The sequence below is a fragment of the Cylas formicarius genome, unplaced genomic scaffold (assembly GCF_029955315.1).
Source record: "Cylas formicarius isolate icCylForm1 unplaced genomic scaffold, icCylForm1.1 PGA_scaffold_7__23_contigs__length_41026272, whole genome shotgun sequence".
Lineage (NCBI taxonomy): Eukaryota > Metazoa > Arthropoda > Insecta > Coleoptera > Brentidae > Cylas > Cylas formicarius.
Genome location: NW_026844352.1, coordinates 16,742,242 through 16,762,125, shown reverse-complemented (window position 1 = coordinate 16,762,125; position 19,884 = coordinate 16,742,242). Strand labels below are relative to the sequence as shown.

The 19,884-nt window shown below is 37.1% G+C and overlaps 1 protein-coding gene and 1 long non-coding RNA gene across 2 annotated transcripts in view; one reads left to right on the top strand and one right to left on the bottom strand.

The window, feature by feature from the left end:
* The window catches only part of LOC132705065 (lipase 3-like), a 51,534-nt gene extending 32,376 nt beyond the window's left edge, over positions 1 to 19,158 (bottom strand). The window contains exons 1-3 of the mRNA XM_060675498.1: positions 18,986 to 19,158; positions 10,770 to 11,086; positions 10,472 to 10,718 (exon numbers count right to left, since the gene is read on the bottom strand). Coding sequence (XP_060531481.1) covers positions 10,472 to 10,718; positions 10,770 to 11,086; positions 18,986 to 19,141 — 720 coding nt within the window. The 5' untranslated portion in view covers positions 19,142 to 19,158. The remainder of the gene's footprint in view (positions 1 to 10,471; positions 10,719 to 10,769; positions 11,087 to 18,985) is intronic.
* LOC132704733 (uncharacterized) lies at positions 3 to 727 on the top strand. The gene is made up of 3 exons (XR_009619315.1): positions 3 to 282; positions 340 to 583; positions 636 to 727. It is a non-coding gene; the product is annotated as an uncharacterized LOC132704733 (long non-coding RNA).
* Positions 19,159 to 19,884: the final 726 nt, after the last annotated feature.

Genomic DNA, 19,884 nt, shown 5'->3' with positions numbered 1-19,884 from the left:
GGTACGCCTGAGTCATCGCACACAATCGCGCTGCAATTTACATTCACGCCGCGACCAACGGTCGAGTTTCGAAGCGAAGCGGCCCCATATGACGACGGTTTGGTTAGGTTAGGTCGCTAACTACGACCAATTTTATCAGCGGGTCGCGTTATATTGCGGAATTCTCGCCAACACAAATCTTAATTATTCTGAAGGAACGTTCTCGAATGTAATTTTAAATTCATTACCCATAGTGAGACTTCATTCTTTGGATTTTTGTTTGTGTTTCACCACTTAAAAAAGGTAACGGTCAAGTAGAGATCTGGAACAGTTGGAGAGTGAGACGCGTATTCCTCGCAGCAAATAAAAATGTTCACCTGCGAATATTGCAACCGCTCGTTCAGCCGTAAAGACCACCTGGCGAGGCACGGGGACTGTCGCGCAGCAGTACAAATTTGTGACGTTTGCGGCGGGATATACAAATCCGAGGGGGCTCTCCGACGCCATAAACGCGAGAAGCATGAGGTTCCCAAGGCGAAAAGACCCGCCGCCGCCCCTATTGCTGCAGACGAACCCAAGCGCCCGAGACTTGACCTACCGGAAGGTAAGGATTTTTGATTTTATATCCCAAACAATTCTCATATTGTATTTTATAGCTTCGACATCATCATCATCACCATCATCCACGCGCCATTGTACGCAGTGTAACTTGACCATTCCTGCAATGAGATGGCAAGGACACTTGCGTAGGAGTAGAAATGATACAGACCTCCTTCCGTAACCGCATAGTTACATACCGTCTGGCGTCCACCGTTAACCCTACCGACGTTAAGGGCTTCTTGGACCACCTTAGGTCCAAAATCCTTACGTTGGTAGAGTCGAACGTCCGACGCTACGGCAACGTAAAAGTGGGTATGGAGCTATTCGGAAACTTCCTCTTGCAGACGAAGGAACAAGAGGAGGTCAAGTCCTTCAATACCAAATATCGGCTGCTGAGCGGAAACACCGATCTGGAGGAGCTATACGTCCAGTTCGTCGACATCTTGGCTACCAAAGCGTCCGATTTTCAGGAAAGGGACAGCGGTATGATTCATAAAAATGTATATTTCCGAACTAATTTCTTTCTCTTTTTACAGGCTGGGCGTTGGAGGAACTTCTCCATTTAGAAATAGGGATTAACAAGTACAATCCCCTAAGGGCGTCGTCCTATGTTAGCCTGCCCAAGGAAATCGAAGCCAAAAAAGCTGTTTTGAACTTGCAAAATACGGACGAAAAATGCTTTATGTGGTCGATCTTGGCTGCTCTTCACCCAATTCACTGGACAAATAACGCTAACAGGGTCAGAAACTATGTAGAATTTCAGAACGAGCTGGATTTTACAGGTATCGATTTTCCCGTTAAACTTAAGGACATATCCACTTTTGAACGACTTAATGAAATTTCGGTCAATGTCTATGGCCTCGAGAGAGTCTATAACAAAGTCCGTAATGATGTTGAGGTCGTTGGTCCTTTGCATTTTACTGAATCTCGTAAAGAGAGACATGTAAACCTATTATTAATTAGTAATGACTATGGAGAAAATCATTATTGTTTAATAAGAAGTATGTCTCGGTTGGTTTCAAAACAATTAACTAAAAGGTCCTCTACAAAGTTTTTATGCGATGGGTGTTTGGTTTATTTTTATAACGAAGAAAAACTAAAGCGTCATAAAGAACACGACTGCACTCACATTTCCATCAAACTTCTGACCACCGAATTGCGCAAGGATAAATACGGTAAAGATGTTCCCGCGAATAAGCTGAAATTTGAAGAATTTGAAAAGAAATTAAAAGTTCCGCGGACTTTGAAACAGTCATGACTCCTTTACAGGTGGAAGGCGAACCGAATCCCGACAAATCGTTTACCGTCAAAACTCATATTCACGAGCCTTACTCTTTCGCCTACTATGTCAAATGTGACTTTGACGATTCCCAGTCTACTTTTAAACAGTACAGAGGTCGGGGCGCACACAAAATTTTCATTGAATGGTTGGAGAGCGACTGCAAAGCGCTCTACAACAAGTTCATGAAAACTTCCGTGCCCATGACCACTCTATCGTTTGAACAAGAGACCGGCTTTCGAAACGCTGCGGCTTGTCACATTTGCGAGAAGCCATTTAATGCAGAGGACGAAAAAGTAAGGGATCATTGTCATATGACGGGCGAATTTCGAGGTGCGGCTCACTCCACTTGCAACTTGAATTTCAAAGTTCCGCGGCATATCCCTGTCTTTTTTCACCATTTAGGTTTCGACAGTCATTTATTTGTAAAATTTATGGCTGAAGAAGGGGAAAAGATCGATGTCATCGCCCAAAACAAGGAACGTTATATTTCCTTTACGAAACATGTCCTAGTCGATAACATTGAGTCGGAGAAAGGAGGCAAAGGGAAAAGGGTATTTTTAAAACTCCGATTTTTAGATTCATTTCGATTTATGGCATCCAGTTTGGACAGATTGAGTCGAAATTTGAACGATAGTCAGTGTCGGGAAGTCAAAAAATTTTTTAAAAATGAACAAGAATTTCAACTTATTCGACAGAAGGGCTTTTTCCATATACGTATCTAGATTCTTTTTCAAAATTAGACGAAACCAAACTGCCATCGCACGAGGACTTTTATGACTCCATGCGAAAGAGCAACATAACCAGGGAGGATTACAAGCGTGCCTGGACTGTGTGGAATTTGTTCAAATGTAAAACTTTAGGCGAATATTCAGATATTTATTTAAAATCCGACGTTTTACTTTTAGCCGATATTTTTGAAAACTTCAGAGAGGTGTGTCTGAAAACGTACGGTCTGGACCCGAGTCAGTTTTATACGACACCGGGTCTATCATGGACGAGCGCCCTTAAGGCGACAAAGGTCGAACTGGACCTGTTGACCGACGTGGACATGATACACTTCTTGAAGCACGGTATCCGCGGAGGAGTCAGTCAGTGTAGTGTGAGAAAGGCCGCGGCTAATAATAAATTTTTACCTAATTACGACCCTTCCAAACCTATCTCTTACGTCATGTACTTGGACGCTACCAATTTATACGGGGCGGCCATGTCACAATACCTCCCAACGGGAAACTTCGAGTGGTTGGAGGAGGGCAAAATTCAAAATTTAGATATTACGCGTATCCCCAACGATTCACCTAGGGGCTATATTTTCGAAGTAGATTTGGACTATCCGGAAGTGCTGCATGACGCACACAACGAACTGCCTTTTTGCCCGGAATCCATCGTTTCGCCAATCGCGAAAACCAAAATGAGAAAACTTATTCCAAATTTAAACAATAAACGTAATTATGTATTGCATTATAGGAATCTGCAACAGGCTTTAAGCAACGGTTTAAAGCTTGTTCGCATCCATCGCGTTCTTGTTTTGGATCAATCTCCCTGGCTAAAACAATACATAGACTTGAATACGGCGATACGTATTACAGCTAAAAATAAGTTTGAAAAAGATTTTTTCAAACTTATGAATAACGCTGTGTTTGGAAAAACGATGGAAAATGTGGACAAAAGGGTGGACGTGCGGCTCGTTTCCCATTGGGAAAATATTGGGAAAAGGTTGGGGGCAGAAGCGTTAATCGCGAGACCTAATTTTAAAAATGTCGCCATATTTAGCGAAAATCTAGTCGCTCTCCAAATGGAAAGGACTAAAGTCGTATATGATAAGCCTATTTACGCCGGATTTTGCATTTTGGACATATCCAAGACTCTCATATGCGACTTTTTTTACGGCTATCTAAAGGCTAAGTACGGCGACAAAGCCGTCTTACTCTACACCGATACCGACAGCCTCGTTGTCCAAATTTTTTGCGAAAATTTCTACGAAGATATGAAAGAAAATTTGGACAAATTCGATACTTCTAATTACTCGGAGAACAACCAACACGGCATTCCTGTAAACAAGTCCGTTCTTGGTAAAATGAAGGACGAGTACGGGAGTATGGGAATTCTTGGGTACGGGAGCGAAAGCTTATTGCGTAAATGTGGACGGCAACGAGTTGACCAAAAAGGCCAAGGGCGTTGCTGACTCGGTCAGCCAGCGCGAACTTAGTCTCGACGACTATAAGCGCGCTGTCCACGAGGAAGGCACGCTAATCTTGCGCCAAATGTCTTCGTTTCGCTCACATTTACATGATATGTACGTCGAACTGAAAAATAAGGTGGCGTTGTCTTACGCGGATGACAATCGACATCTTATACCCGGCTCAGAGTACACGCTAGCTTGGGGCCATCGAAATTTAGTTGGTTCAAAGGACAGCGGGAAAATCACTGATTGATCGACCACCTGATATTTTTTTTGGCAAACTAATATGTTACGATTCCTTTAGATGATTGTAGTTTATATTTGTGTTTAATTTATGTATCTATTTATGTCCATATATGCCATTTATATATGCATATCGTTCGAATATATTTATTAATATGTGTCTATCCTGATGGGGTTTTGTATATGATTAATAAAACAATTTGTTCGATATTAGTGTCATTAAACGTCTTTTTCCCTGTTGCATTTTATTTATTCCGCAAAAAAAAAAATGATGTCAATAAATTATTATATTTTAAGCGACCTCGACGACCTTTTATTAGTTGAATTCTCTTATCGTCGCCGCCGCCGCGAAATCGTCGTCGGCTAGGCTCGGCTAGGCTCGACTAACATAGCGCGCGGGGTTCGAGGTTCGAATCCCCCGACCGCGCGCGACACACCGGTCGCTTTTTTCACCTCGCGCAAAAATACGTCAAAACAAAAAGGCACTAACGCAAAAACTACCCCTAGCGGGGCGAAATTGCCAAAAAGGCACTAACGCGAAAACTACCCCCCCCCCCATTAAGGGTGACATCTGGCGATCGAAACCTGAGCTCTTAATGGGTGGCGACATCTCTCGTAGAATGGTCAAACTAATTTTTTTTTTCGGTTGCTTGGGAATCTGTAAATTTGCAATCACAAAATCTCCCCCGGGGGACGGGGGATGGTCAAGTCACGAATAATAACTACTAATTAATTTATTATTGTGTATTATATATTATATACTAGATATATAAATAAGGTAGTCAAATATGTTTAAGGTAGTAAGCAAAGTTTAAATTGTTACTCAATTGTTTACCCAAATGTACCGAAATATTAAATTGCAATAAGTAATTCCTACACACTGACAATCAAGCGAGTTGTTTTTTTTTTAATATAATGGGTGTTTTTTTTTCGATGTATAAAACTTTAAGTTGGCATTACTGTTCAAGATGACGGCCGGTTTAACAGCTGTCAAGTGATTTATTCTCAGTTCGGTTTGGCAATTCATCATGAATAGACTCACGCCTAAACAACGCTTGCAAATAGTGCAATTTTATTTCGAAAATAATGGTTCTGTGCGGAATGCGTATCGCGCCCTACGTCCATTTTACCGTCGACAAAATCGTCGCAGTTAATTCGATTAAACATGGAACGTTTTCGCACCACGTTTCCTCTAATTGATAACTCGCATCCCCAGAGACGCCGTACGGTGCGTACAGAAGAAGCTATTGCTGCTGTAGAGCGTAGCATTGAGGAAGACCCGAATGAGTCCATCCGTCATCGAGCACAGGAATTGGATCTGTGTCCATCCACTTTATGGAAGAATTTGCGGAAGGATCTTGGTTTACGTGCTTACAAAATCCAACTCGTCCAAGAATTGAAGCCAAACGATCATCGTCGAATGGGCCCAAAACGAGATTGCCGTTGTTCCCGATTTTCATAAGCGAATTTTGTTTAGCGATAAAGCGCACTGCTGGTTGAATGGCTACGACAACAAACAAAACTGCTGCATTTGGAGAGAAGCTAATCCTCAAGTGTATGTTGAATCACCGTTACATCCAGAAAAACTGACTGTTTGGTGCGCTTTATGTGCTGGTGGAATCATTGGTCCGTACTTCTTCAAAAACGATGATGACCAGAACGTTACAGTCAATGGTGATCGGTGTAGAGCTATGATTACTAACTCTTTCATGAATTGAATAACCAGGAGATGTGGTTTCAACAAGACGACGCAACATGTCACACAGCTCGTGCCACAATCGATTTATTGAAAGACACGTTTGGTAACCGCCTAATTTCACGTTTTGGGCCTGTGAATTGGCCTCCAAGATCTTGTGATTTAACACCGCTAGACTACTTTCTGGGGGGCTATGTAAAGTCATTGGTCTACGCGGATAAGCCACAAACGCTTGATCATTTGGAAGACAACATTCGACGTGTTATTGCCGATATACGGCCACAAATGTTGGAAAAAGTATTCGAAAATTGGACGTCCAGATTGGACTACATCCGCGCCAGCCGTGGCCTTCATATGCCAGAAATCATATTTAAAATGTAATGCCACAAGATTATCTTTCGGATAAATAAAATTCATGTCAATCGAATAATCCATCGTTGTTTTATTGCAACGTAAAGTTCTATAAATTGAAAAAAAAAAACACCCTTTACATATAGCCCTGTTAACTTTAGTGGGCGCAATAAAATTTGCCACGTTTTTTTTTTGAAAATTCAAATAATAATATAAAAAAAGTTTATAAGGATCAATCAGTAAACCAGCGAGTAGGTGATAACGAATGTCTAGATGTGACAACCAAAACAAATTAAGTTAGCCGGAGAGTAGGGGTGGGTTATTGGGCGCCACTGGTCTATGACAGAATGTACCAGAATTCGCCCTGTGTGTTATTGGATTTCCGCTAAACACCTGAACCCTACTTACTGAAATTTATAATAAAAAAAGAGAAAGGAAAAGATAAAACAAAAAAAAAATATATCCACAAGATTAGCTGACAGCTCGGTCTTGTGGGGCACGCCAAGAAAAGAAAGAGCAATAACAAAAAATATATATTGCATTACTTAATATGTTTTACGTAAACTACTAAATTACCCCCGTAACTTACCGTACCGTGCCTTCGTGGTCACGTTGTCTTACAATTGTACATTAAGTCCAATAATAGTATCCGGGGATGGAATTGACTTCCCCAAAATAAATTAATTATATCAATAATTGAACAGGAAAAAAAGTTGGGCGAAGATCAAACCTGGATGGTAGCCTGTACTGCTGATATAAGCGGCCAGTGACAGGGTCGTCGTTAATAATTTGTACAAGACGACCTCGGGATAGATATTGTGTCCAGAAGAGTCTGGGTCGATATAAACCCGTACCTTATAGCTCTAGTTAATAATGACTATTATGGATATGTACTTAATAACACTAGTTCAGATATGAATCCAATTATTTACAAAACCCGAAAATTAGAGTGATGTAGTGAAAGGAAACAGAAATAAATTACCGTTATATAGATTTTTGTTTTCCACTTGCCTCGGCCCTCGACCCTACATCCGACTAATCAAGAAACCAGTCGGTTTTTCCGGTCCGGTGGTTTTTCGAAAAGCAATTATTTGACTTTAATCTAAAATATGCAAGTAACAGAAATAAATGGCCAAGGTAATGAATCGCGGCATGCTCTGGACAAAATGGAGGAACGGAATGCAAAAAACATACCGTTGTCGAGCTGAATATCACCTTCCGGGAGGTCGTAGTGCCAAAAGGCAACGTAAAGCAAACCCAAAACGCAAGATAACGGGCTACGACCAAATTAAATAGCAGCATACGGCATACGAAAAGTGAAGTCGGAAAATCTTCCGATTTGCATACCAAACAACAAAATAGATAGGGTGGAAATTTTTATAATAAATTGATATATTTGGCTAGCAGTCGTCGAGATTTACTACATATAATGTTGAGGGAGTTAGTTGGCACTGGAAATTCTCTCAGTCAAGGTATCGATACTTATGGTTCAACCCTACAGGTAACCAAAGTTGGACTGTTGGTACCGTCGACCGCTGCTATTAGTTGGCATCGTGATTCGGATCTAATTATTAGAAAAAAAAAAGAATGCAAAGAAATATTAAAGTATAGGCTGCCAATAAATAGCTAGTTACGGGATTTAGGGAGTGAAATTACTCATGCAAAAATGCGAAACTTAACGCACTTTACTGGTTGTCTACTAGACGTAGCGGTAACCAACGAAGAAGTTCGCATACCGGCTGATTGACGTCTCCTCTCGGTCAGATCAATAATAGTCAATTTTATTTACTGCCCACAGATTGATTTTAAAACAAACAGTAAGTAATTTTGATTTTAGCTGCCAGTGAAGCTTCGAGAATAATTGTTGATTCTATCGTATTTCATTACAGCTTGAACAACATCAAAACAAATATAACGTCAAAGGAGTGTTTTCGATATCCTGTTGCTATAGCATTGCATATTTAAACATCCGAACACAGAGGCAAATGATACCCTTTGCAAGGTAAAATAACTGACAGAAAGCAGTATTTGTAAGTATCAACTGATTTATATTCCCAGGGAAAAAGAAGAAAGCAATCAAAATCATAAATTAAGATCGATTTAAAAGAAAGTTCCAAATTAGCACGAGATTCTTGATTTAATTAATAAGACCTAGATACACATTTAAGTCTTTACTGCAAATATGATTTAACGTCGAAATTTGAATGTAACAATATATGTTTTTGGTCAAAGGAAGCCAAAATCTTGTAGTTCTGATAGTTTGAGAATATTCTTTTATGTTGAAAAACTGAGATTTTTCAAGAGAGGGCGTATGTTTACAAATTAATTTTAATTTAATAACATTTGTAGTGCGTCAATCGACAACACTGTATGCAGCGGCAACGGGCGACAAAGATGAAAAGAACTTTCGACTAGGGTCGGCTGCAAAAATAAAGACGATCCGTAAAGCTACGCGTAATGTTTCGTGACGACCTACGATCCTCTGTAACAGTCGAAAATAAACCAATTTATAACGTAATGCAGTCGGACTTGAGCTATCGAAGGAACAAGTTGCGACTCAAGTAATTTCGTCCCTATATGTGTTTTCGGACATCTCCCTCTACCTCTTTTGGTTCAAATACAATTCTACCAGACAGCTTGCGTTTGAGAACTAGGGAAAAGCTGATGATTGAGTGTGTCAAAAGCTTGACTGAACTTGAGAACTAACCAAACTTATTATTTTAGTTTTGTCTGTTGCACATACAACATCATCACTATTCTTAATACCATGGAACAGCTATGATGTTTCCAGAATGATATTTTTCTACATAAAGTCGGTTTACTTGCAGCTTAAAGAGTTCACCAAAGCGGTGATTATATAATCCTGATGGGCAAAGAAAGACTGAAACAACGGACAGAGTATGTGAAAGACCTTTTCAATGGTATGCAGCCTGACCAAAAACCCCAAGGTGACGATTTAAATGAGACAAGTCCTAATGTCACGGATGAGGAAGTGAGACGTGCTATCAAGTTTCACAAAAGCAATAAACCAGTAGAACAGAAACACTACAAACAAAGCTGAGAAAATTCCAGTAGATTGAAGTTGACGTTTGTTTTCCAAGACTACAGCCATCGGCTTGTCATCGAAGGAAAAATCGAGGGCAAAAAAAGAGGGCTCGAAGATCTGCGTCGATGATTTGGAAGGACCTTTGCAGAACTATTTAGGTGTGCATTCCCATGCACCATTTTAACTAGTTGCATCGCCAATTTTTTTAGGGGGAAATGGCTGCCTAAGAAGAATAATAAAAATCTTGGAGAGCAGATTAAATGGACTACATCAGCCCCAACAGCTTGTGATTTGATTTTTGATATTGTTCTTTGATTAGACTTAGAAATAGTTGCAAAACACAACTCAGTAAGAAGGTTTTTTTGTTTTTATTGTAATATTCATTATTGTCATTATGAATTTACAATTTTGTTACATTATGAGACAAAGTGTTAGGTGTTGTTTCATAAGCCTAATAATACTACTTACATAAATTTGCAGTTATAAATCTCTGTTCTATAAATAACAGTTTAGTCGAGTACATTTTCGGCTTTTTATAAATAATTTTTTCTATGCATTTCTGCAAGATTTCAATGTTGTTATTTAAACTTTCGCGTGTGCTGTCCCATACAGTTAACAATTATTAATTATTAATGTTAATTATTAGTGTTAAGCGATTTTGGCTCATCCAATAGATTAATATTCTTTCGACAGCTCATGAACTTCTTTCCATAATGATTTTGCTTTGGTTAACATAACACTGTTATCAGCCAAGCATATACACAGTCGTTACCAGATAATACGTCCCTTAGGTCATTCAGGTAAAGTAAAAATAGCACAGGGCCAAGGACCACGCCTTCAGTGTCCACTGTTTACTCAATTTACCATTTATTTTCACCTGTTATATTATGTTCTTTTAATATCATTTTCCTGCACTTTTCCTCTAACACCAAAATTCCTCAATTTTGGAAGTAGTATAGAGTGGTTAACAGTTTCAAAAGTCCTCCCTAAATCTATGAAAATTCCATGTCTTTTATACTTCTCGTTAAGATTTTAAGTCATAAACCTAATAACACCCTGTATTGCACTGTCGGCACTTATGCCAAATCCACTTACCTTCAATGTTGTCATATAATCTACCATTAATCGCACTAAAGGACTAGTCACGTTCTCCATATAAGCTATCGGAGCTAACGCAATGGCGATGTCGATTTTGGAATTATATTCTGGCTTTTCAGAACCCATTGCGAAAAAGTCGGTCGTTCCTTCAGAGTGCCCGATATACGACAATGACGGAAGCCCGGTGACGTTCAGTACGTAGTCGATTGAAGCTGGCAAGTCGTAGATTCCTTTTTCATGGAAACTAAAGGTCGTATTTTAGCATAGAACCCGCAACGATGGCATTTTTTATTACCTAAAATCCCAATAAGACGAATTTCTATCCGGATCCAAAGTTACGTGCTTTCTGGACAGTTTATTCCCTCTGCTATTACCGAGCCATACGTCAAACCCAGCATCTGCGAGTATCATTGCGAGGGATTTTTTGGGTCCCATGTTACAAAAATCCGTCGCAGATGACAGCAGACCGTGCATGAGGAACACGGGAGGCTTGGATAAGTTGTTGGTATCGGCTCTACCGGTCGGTATCCGGAACAAGGATAGAGTGTATTCATCTTCTGTGACTACTGTGTGTTCTTCAACCGGATAGTTGTATTTGGTTAGTAACTGAGTCTGTAAAATCACAGTTTCATCTAAGATGAGAAGGAGAATGAGGGTGATCTCAAAAATTCAACGGCTTCCACTTTTTCTATTATTGTGTTATAAAGTATGAAATGGATTCATTTACTGAGAGCTAGATGTTGGCGATCATCACACCTGGGATGATAAGGCAAACTTTTAAGTCCCGTAATTATTATTATGTATTGCTTTTATGGTCGTAATGGTAAGAACGACATCGTTTTCAGTATTGGTAACACAGAATATCCTAAACATTCGGCTATAACACCATAATTCGAATGCTTCTAACTTGTTTATAATTAAAGCTTTTAAGATACCAGGATTCACTGCAATAAAGCAACGTCCATTAGATACAGCATTTGAGGAATCTTTTTTGAACATGCATATAGAGGTTTCTGTAGCTTAAAATAGGCTTTAAAGATGTGAATGGCTTGTGAGAAAAGGCGATCCGTTCAAGGATTCCTGCAACATCATTTCTTCACTTTCCTTTGATTCAGCTGCCTCGATATTTAACATGGTTAACTCTTTCAAGAGGTCTAACATGTAACGCTTGTCCGGCGTTTATTCTCCTTGCTATCATCCATTATGCCATGCAAACATTTATTTGAAGGCCTCAGGTTTTACTTATCTTTTGCATTGCGTTGAGAAGTGCCTGGATATCCTCCAGACAGGCTTATCCATTGAACATGATTGTCTTGAGCAAAACAATAAAAAAGGATTCAAGCCAATCATGTATTGAACTGAGGTGGTTTTAACTTGATGAAAATCCATTTAACAAAATAAATAAAAGCTAATTCACGATTTTCAGATTTTCACGAAATTATTTCACATGACAATTGTTTCGATAACACATGTGAGAATTTAAGTTTAATAATGTAGAGGTATTTAAATCTAATTGATCGTTAAGCAATACATTTGAGTGTCTCATTTTGTTAATCACCATGGCTTCCAATAAATTAAATTTTCTACTTTTTGTGGATGTATGTAAAATATCAAAATTGTGGTCAAAAATGTGTTTTTCTGTGTTTAAGTGTGTAGCATAATTTGAATCTAGACTATTGTTTTTAAACGCTCTTTTATGTTGGTTAATGCGTTTCTTGAAGGATCTACCTGTTTGTCCAATATAAATTTTAGGACAAGATCCGCATTAATAAAGTTATAATGTTCAATCTCGATAGTGAATTTTATACGATTATGTAATGAGTTAATGTAATTTAAAAAAGAATTCAATTGTCTGTTCGTTCCAACAAAGCAAGCAAAGACATCATCCATGTATCTATACCATCATAGAAAACTTTTACTTAAAGGATATTCTAGTATGATATTTTCCAAATTATCCATAAAAATCTCGGCTAACAAAGGACTAAGTGGGTTTCCCATAATCAAACCTTCCTTAGAGAGGTAAATCTGTCCATTAAGTTCAAAATAATTTTGATCTAAAGATACTATTAAGCAATCTAATAAATGTTGTTTCACCAATGGGTTAACTTGTTTCCGAATGAGGGTGAAATCTACTAAATCTATCACATCCATATGTGGAATGTTGGGAAATAAATTTTGTGCAACAAAGGACAATAGTGTTGCGTTAGATGGAATTTTGTTGATTAATTCAAAAGAATTTTTTATTGCAAATTTTGGTTTAAAATCCGTGTGCAACTGTAACATATTTACTAATTTTGTTGAGAGTTTAATTGCTGGAGCTGTTACATAAGGCACGGCTGGTCTAATGGGCATATCTTGTTTATGTAATTTAACTAAAGAATATTTCGGCAGTTGTAAATTCATCTTCTTGTTCATCTTTCTTGTATAGTAGGCCTATGGCCTGTTCCTTCATCGGTCGCCTCTCAACCTGGATTGAAATCGTCGTTCCATCTTTTTCTCGGTCGTCCCACGCTCCGTGTTCCGTCTGGTGATTTGTCTCTAACGATTTTTACTAATCTGCGATCTTGCATACGGTTAATATGGTCATTCCACTGTCTTTTTCTTTGGAGCACCCAGTCGTTCACGTTGTCCACTCCGCACTATTGCGATGTTGTCGTTTCTTTCTCTGTCTAGCAGTGTTTTTCCTAAGATGCGGCGGAGAATCTTCATTTCCGTAGTCTCCAGAAGAAGTTTTTGCGGTATCTGATCTTGTTTCTGCCGTGTAGGTCATGATCGGTCTGATCGTTGTTTTGTAGACTCGTACTTTTGTATGTTTTTTTCAGATGTTTGTTTCGCCAAATTACATCGTTTAAGCAGCCTGCCACTTTATTGGCTTTTTCTACCTGTGGCCTCACTTCGTCCTCCACATTTCCATAACTGGTAATGTCAATACCCAGATATTTAAACTCCATTTCTTGTTGAATTACTTGCCTGTCCACTTCCAGTTTACATCTGAGCGGCTCTTTTGATGTGGTCATACATTTCGTTTTTTTGGCTGAGGTAGTCATGTTAAATTGCTTGCCTGTGCGGTTGAAGATGTTTAAAAGTCTCTGCAGATCGTCTTCGTTCTCTGCGCATATCATTGCATCGTCTGTATAGCAGATATTTGTCACTTCATCTTTACCTATTCTGTACCCTCTACCCAAACGAACTTTTTTTATCACTTCATCCATAATTATATTAAATAACAACAGACTAAGAGAGTATCCCTGTCTGATACCGTTGTTGGCCTGGATAGGTTTAGTTAACTTTTTATTAATACGGGCTTGGATGTTTTTGTTCAAGTATATATTTTCTATCGTCTGGACAATACTTATGGGTATATTTCTGTTATACAATAAATGTGTTACATCTTCAAGTTGAACACGATCAAATGCCTTTGTGAGATCAATGTAGGCTGGTTTGTTATATTCTATGGATTTCTCTGTTATCTGTCTTAAGATAAAAACTGCATCCACGCACGAGCGTTCTCTTCTAAATCCTTGTTGTTCATCTTGTAGCAACGTAAGACCATTGATTTTGTTGGTAATAAGTTTTGTGGCGAGTTTGAGTGTTGTATCTAGAAGGTTTATGTCCCTGTAATTGCTCAGCTCCTGCTTATCTCCTTTCTTGAACATAAGTATCATTGTGCTAGTTCTCCATGGGTCTGGTATTCTGCAGGTGTTTAGGATATTTTTGTTCCTCTATCGCTAGGTATTCCTCCGAACAGCTCCGTCAGGTACTGTTCCATTTATGTTCAGGGATTAAGGTGCTTTCGTAGAGTTCTGCTATTTCTTTCCGTTGTTGTCTTATTACCCGCCATGTCTGTTTATGTATGCTATAAAAATCTTGTTGTAGTTTTGTGCTTTGGTTTCGTTTCGTTTCTGTTTGTAACGCTCATGAGATTCCGGTGTCTTCAGTGATCTGTAGGCTACGTACACTTTTCGTTTTTCCTTACATATATTTTTCACTTCTTGAAGAAACCAAGGTGTCTTATTGGGGTATCTATCATTGTTCAATGTGACTATACGGGTACCTAACGCTTCTTTTGCAGCAGTTTCCATATTTTCCTCTATTTTCTTCCAGCTGGTATTTATATCTTCTTCTGCGTATACATGGTTGTCTTCTATTTTTTGTGCTAGTCTATTTTGGTACAGTTGTTTTGTTGATTCGTGTGAATTCATAATTGTTAAAAAGTACTTGTCTTTGTCACTAAATAGTGTGAAGTTACTAATTACTTCCTTGACTTGTCTTTAATATAACTCAGTAGTATCGTATTTGATACATTGGAAAATTTTGTTTTTGATAGTTTTTGCTAGTAAGATTTGAGAAATTTCTTGGTGTTTGTTGTTATCTATTAATTGAGACTTTATTATATTCGCGAATATAATATAAATATATAAAAATTTCTAAAAATATTTGATAAAGACACGATGTTGTCGAAACAATCATCAATTTACTTTGTCAATTATGTATGCCATCTTCATTGGTTAAAGAATTTGTCCTTTTGACTTCTGATCTAAGAATTGGAAGTTTCGGACTGATATGTTTAAAAAATAGTATTCAAAGCTTATACAGAATTATCGACCAACTGCTCCAACAATGATATTTATGATAAGCTCGAAGATACTGATTGGAGTATTTTTCAATTTTTCTTGCACATTTGACTCCTTAAACTTGGGCATAATTTCAAAGAAGTCAGAATGCTTACGCATAAGAGGGCCTCTCAATCAACGCATAAAAGGGCACGCTTTTGTTACTTTGTCTTTTGAATGTCAGCGTACGCTTCTGTTACATATATGTTTGTATCAAAAAATGATAGTTTAAACTGATATTTGCAGTTTTGATGCGGTTTTAGGTACGATATATACCGGAGGAGCCGATTTTGACTAAAATCTGCTTGAAAAATGGAAGAAAAACGTACTATTAATCCAAAAAAGTGGATTTTTAAGTAGTTATCTGCAATTTTAATGTAGATTTGAGTCCGGTAAGTTATGAAAATGCAGGTTTTGACTTGACTATAATCTACTCGAAATCAAGACAAGAGCGAAAACCATTTATTTGTCCCAAACGGGGCGAAAAAGCAGATTCTGAGAGCGATCTTTTCAAAATTGGCAACTATTTGACTCAGAAAGGGGTTTTTATACCGATATCTAATGGTTTATAAAGGTTTTCGTTACTATGAGACGCCAATTTTGACTAATATTTGAGACATATTGACAACAAAAGGTAACTGGTTGGATAAAAAATGTTAGTTTGAGCTGATATCTGCAGTTTTGATGCGGAAAATGCAGGTTTTTGACTATAATCTGCTCGAAGTCAACAGCAAAAACCAATTATTTGTTCCAGAAAAGAAAGTTTAAAGTAAATAATTGCTTTTCTTTCTTTTTCTTTCACATGACGATTGTTTCGACAACACCGTGTCTTTATCAAATATGTATATGTAATATATATATATATATATATATATATATATATATATATATATATATATATATATATATATATATATATATATATATATATATATATATATATATAACACTTGGAATTTCTTCTTATATCGACCGTACAAAACTTATTTGAATTCAAAGGATATCGGGTAGCGGTTCGTGGTTAAAATAGAAAGCTCCTTTTTTCTTTAACACTCAATATTTCGTCAATTTATTTGTTGACTTCTTCAGGAGTGAACTAAAATTTAATGAAAACAACAGGTCAAACTATATAACAGACAATTAAAACAATCGTGAGAAATACTTACAAAATTAGAGTCTACCACATAGTTTCTCAAAAACCATACTTTACAGTTAAGGTAAATGAACGAAGCGACATAATGAAACAAACGGATAAACACTTAGTATACAATTCTTAATAATGGTAGGCAAAAGTTGCGCTAACGGGGGTAGCGAAAAAAAAAACAAAAAAAAAAAAAAACAATCGATCTAAATAATGACAAAAAAAGGGCATCAAAATAACCTACTCCGTGGATCAACAACGCAACGCGAATACGCTACTCGGTGGCCGAACATTACATTATCTGTGGTTTAACTGAAAAATGTTACAGTATATATTGCTTATTTGTTGTGTATCAGACTTGTAATTAATTGAATCTTTGTTTTTGTTAATATGGCACATTTCAAGAAACAATCGGGCTTTATAATTATTGACACATTGCAAAATTTTTGGATTGATGTAGTCAAATTCATGTCCTAGATCAAATTATACCCAAATTACCTTTCAAATTACCTTTTATTTATAAATATGATCATTTTTCTGTGAACCTCAATTTGCAAGAGTCCATCGGAGATATTAGTGTTTTATGGAAGTTCTGAGTGTCATGATTCGTGTGCAACTATTCTATCTCTTGACGGGATTGCTATACCCATAGTTTTTTTGCTTGTTTTATATGTCTCCTAATTTCCCTGTTTATGCACTCATTTTTGTTGTACTTTTGAGTAATTCTAAGCTATTTTATCAATGATACTCTTGCTTACTTACTTATTTGTGTTTGATAGACACTCCAAGTTTTGGTTAGTGTAGGTTTAGAACATGTTATGTCATTTTATGTCTGAAATGGGACGAGAACATCACCTAAATCGTTATCAAATCAAGTTGATTTTGTACCATTCGAATATGATGACAGTCTTGAAGAGAAGCATCGTTTAAGCAACTTAAACCATGTCTTCATTATTTCAAATTTATGTTCCTAGTAAAACCTCACAAGCCGTCCGCCTGAATACAAACACTGCACCATAAGAACGAGGGTTAGGGTTACTCCAGCTAATAAAGAATTGATTTGGTTTGTCCAAAGTTTACCACCACGTCCATAACATCAAGATGTAATTCAAATAACTTTTGCACAAAACACCATTTTTGAGGGTTTTTTTTTTACAGAAGCCTTTACTTAGCTTACAGTGTTTTGTGTTTTACCAAGTTTTATCTACAGCTATATAGCAAGTTATACAGTTATATAGCAAACTTGCGGAAGTTTTGCACTTCTTATACCAACTTAACCGCAACTCACGTTTTCATCTTTCGGGAATATGGGAATCAGTCATTCGAGACAATGTTCATACTTTAGTTCCGCCCCCTTTAAACAATATATAAGCATGTCAGTTAAGCTATGAAGGAGCCAACGGGATGACTGGCGAAACGTCAGCAAGTTGGATTTATTAAAAACAGACGCACAAGGAATGCAAAAGATTTGTAAATAGTTATATATTGTTTGCGGGGGCGGAGTTGAAAAAAGAGCATCATGAACATTGTCTCGGATAATCGGTTACTATATTGGGAGCCGCGGTTAAGATTGTTTGTTTGTTTAAAGATTTGTAGTGATTCTTGGATTTTTCTTTGCTAGAAGAATTGATGCAAGAATGCAAGAATTTTAATTGTATCGGAAGAGTCAGTATTTTGGCAGCAAAATAGTTACTATTAACTATGGTGCCTTGAACAGTTTTGTCAGTTTTAACAGTAATCAAACCGAAAAGATCAGTTTAACGGGTTTGCTTTATTGACGATGACTGCAGTTTATGATGATATTCACATTTTTGCACCATTCGGTCAGTTGATTCAAAGATCTAGGAGATGCCACTACTAGTATGGTTATGGGTTATGTTTATAATTCGTTAATATAATTATAGCTGCATATTTGTTATCTGTTACACCGACCTGTCGTGAACTCGCCAATTCGGTATATAAATATAGTTCAGTACATTTCATCATATAGCGTTATTGTGGTAACCAATTTATTTATATAGCAATATCGACACCATATAGCTAAAAAACCGTTACTCACAATAGTGGCAGACATAACGCTTTTGGTGAATGTGAGCTTATATTGTTAAACATTCGACATCCTAGATATTTGAGAATTTTCGAAATGTCCGCTTTTATACATATCATCATTTTGTAAATTTAATCTCATGTAGCTGCTTATAATTAAGATATTACAAACCTAATGTTAGATACTATCAACCACATTCAAGGAAGTTACTCTCAAAAAGTCCCATGCTTTCGTTGGCCAACAGTGTAAAATTTGAGATTGCTTGGGAAGTGGCTACTTGAAATATGCCATTTATAATTGGCTGTTAATCAGTGTAGATAAAATGCGTCAATTTTTCAACAAACACTTAATTAGAGATAAAACAACGTTTCTTGTCACCTTGTTTGTTGATTTCATTTAAATTGAGTTTGAAATATCTTCCACATTTCCTGTTTTTGTTGTCTTTTTGAATATCTATTTACAGCTGGTGTGCTCACAAATGATCCTCGCCTTATTAAAATATCCTTCCAGTTCTTAAACAGTAGCAGCAAAGAATACTCTTTCACGCAGTATTTTGCAGTGTATTTGAGTCTCTATACTATTAATTTCTTTTTTAATCATTAATTATTGTTATTTTAGATTTATACTATGGTATCGTAAATTTTAGTGTCCATTTTTTTGGAATCTTATAATATTATTAGCATTTATTTTATATCGCTAAATATACTCACTATGTTTAAGCCTGCATCATCCGGTAGCTTGATCGTCATTCTCAGCGCGTTCAAGATATCCCACACCGCATCAAAAATATCATTGAGGTCATTAGTTTGGACCTCTCGTGAAGTAGCAGAGGCGAGGAGAAACGCAAGCAACAAACCTGTTATCATGTTTTTCAAAATGAATACTCAAGGGTATTGCGAAAAACTGGGTTTGTAATACTCGGTATTTATATACGTTGAAAGTCATCAATAAAAAAATTGTTATCGCTCATTTGCGCATAACTCTTAAGTGGCTTTCGAAGTCATACTTTCGAGAGATTTGCTAAATCAAACCTTTGGTTCATTTATAGATCGCTGTGCCTCATTTATTGTGGCTACTCACAATAAGTTTCTGGGTTTTCTTGAGACAAACTGTAAAGTCTATTTCAAGAAGGTCTAGAAGAATAAAACCTCATGGACTAGAGAGTGGCCCAACGAATGCTTTAGCCGCTATCATTGAACTAAATTCATTTCTTTCATTTCGTTCTTTCTTGGTTGGTTAAATTGGCTTTTGTTGTGCCTTCACCAATACTCAACAAACTCGTAAAAAGGAAAGAACTTTATTTTCCCAGAACAAAAATTAGAGATGTAATCGTTGTTTTTTCATATGTTGTCATACCTATTAAATTTTGTATTTCCCGGATAGATTTTCCTGTTTTTCAAAACATAAGATTTGTTTAACTTATTTTGAAAGGTTTTTAAAATATTTACAGTAAAGTTTTTCATAATTTGAAAGTAAACCCCAATCCACTATAGCCATGGCGGAGGAACAATAATTGAAAGCGATATGTCCAAAATCAAAAATTTTAATTTGAATTGAATACCTTTATTTGAGGGTTGAAGGAAAATCAAAAATGTTACATTAAGCGATG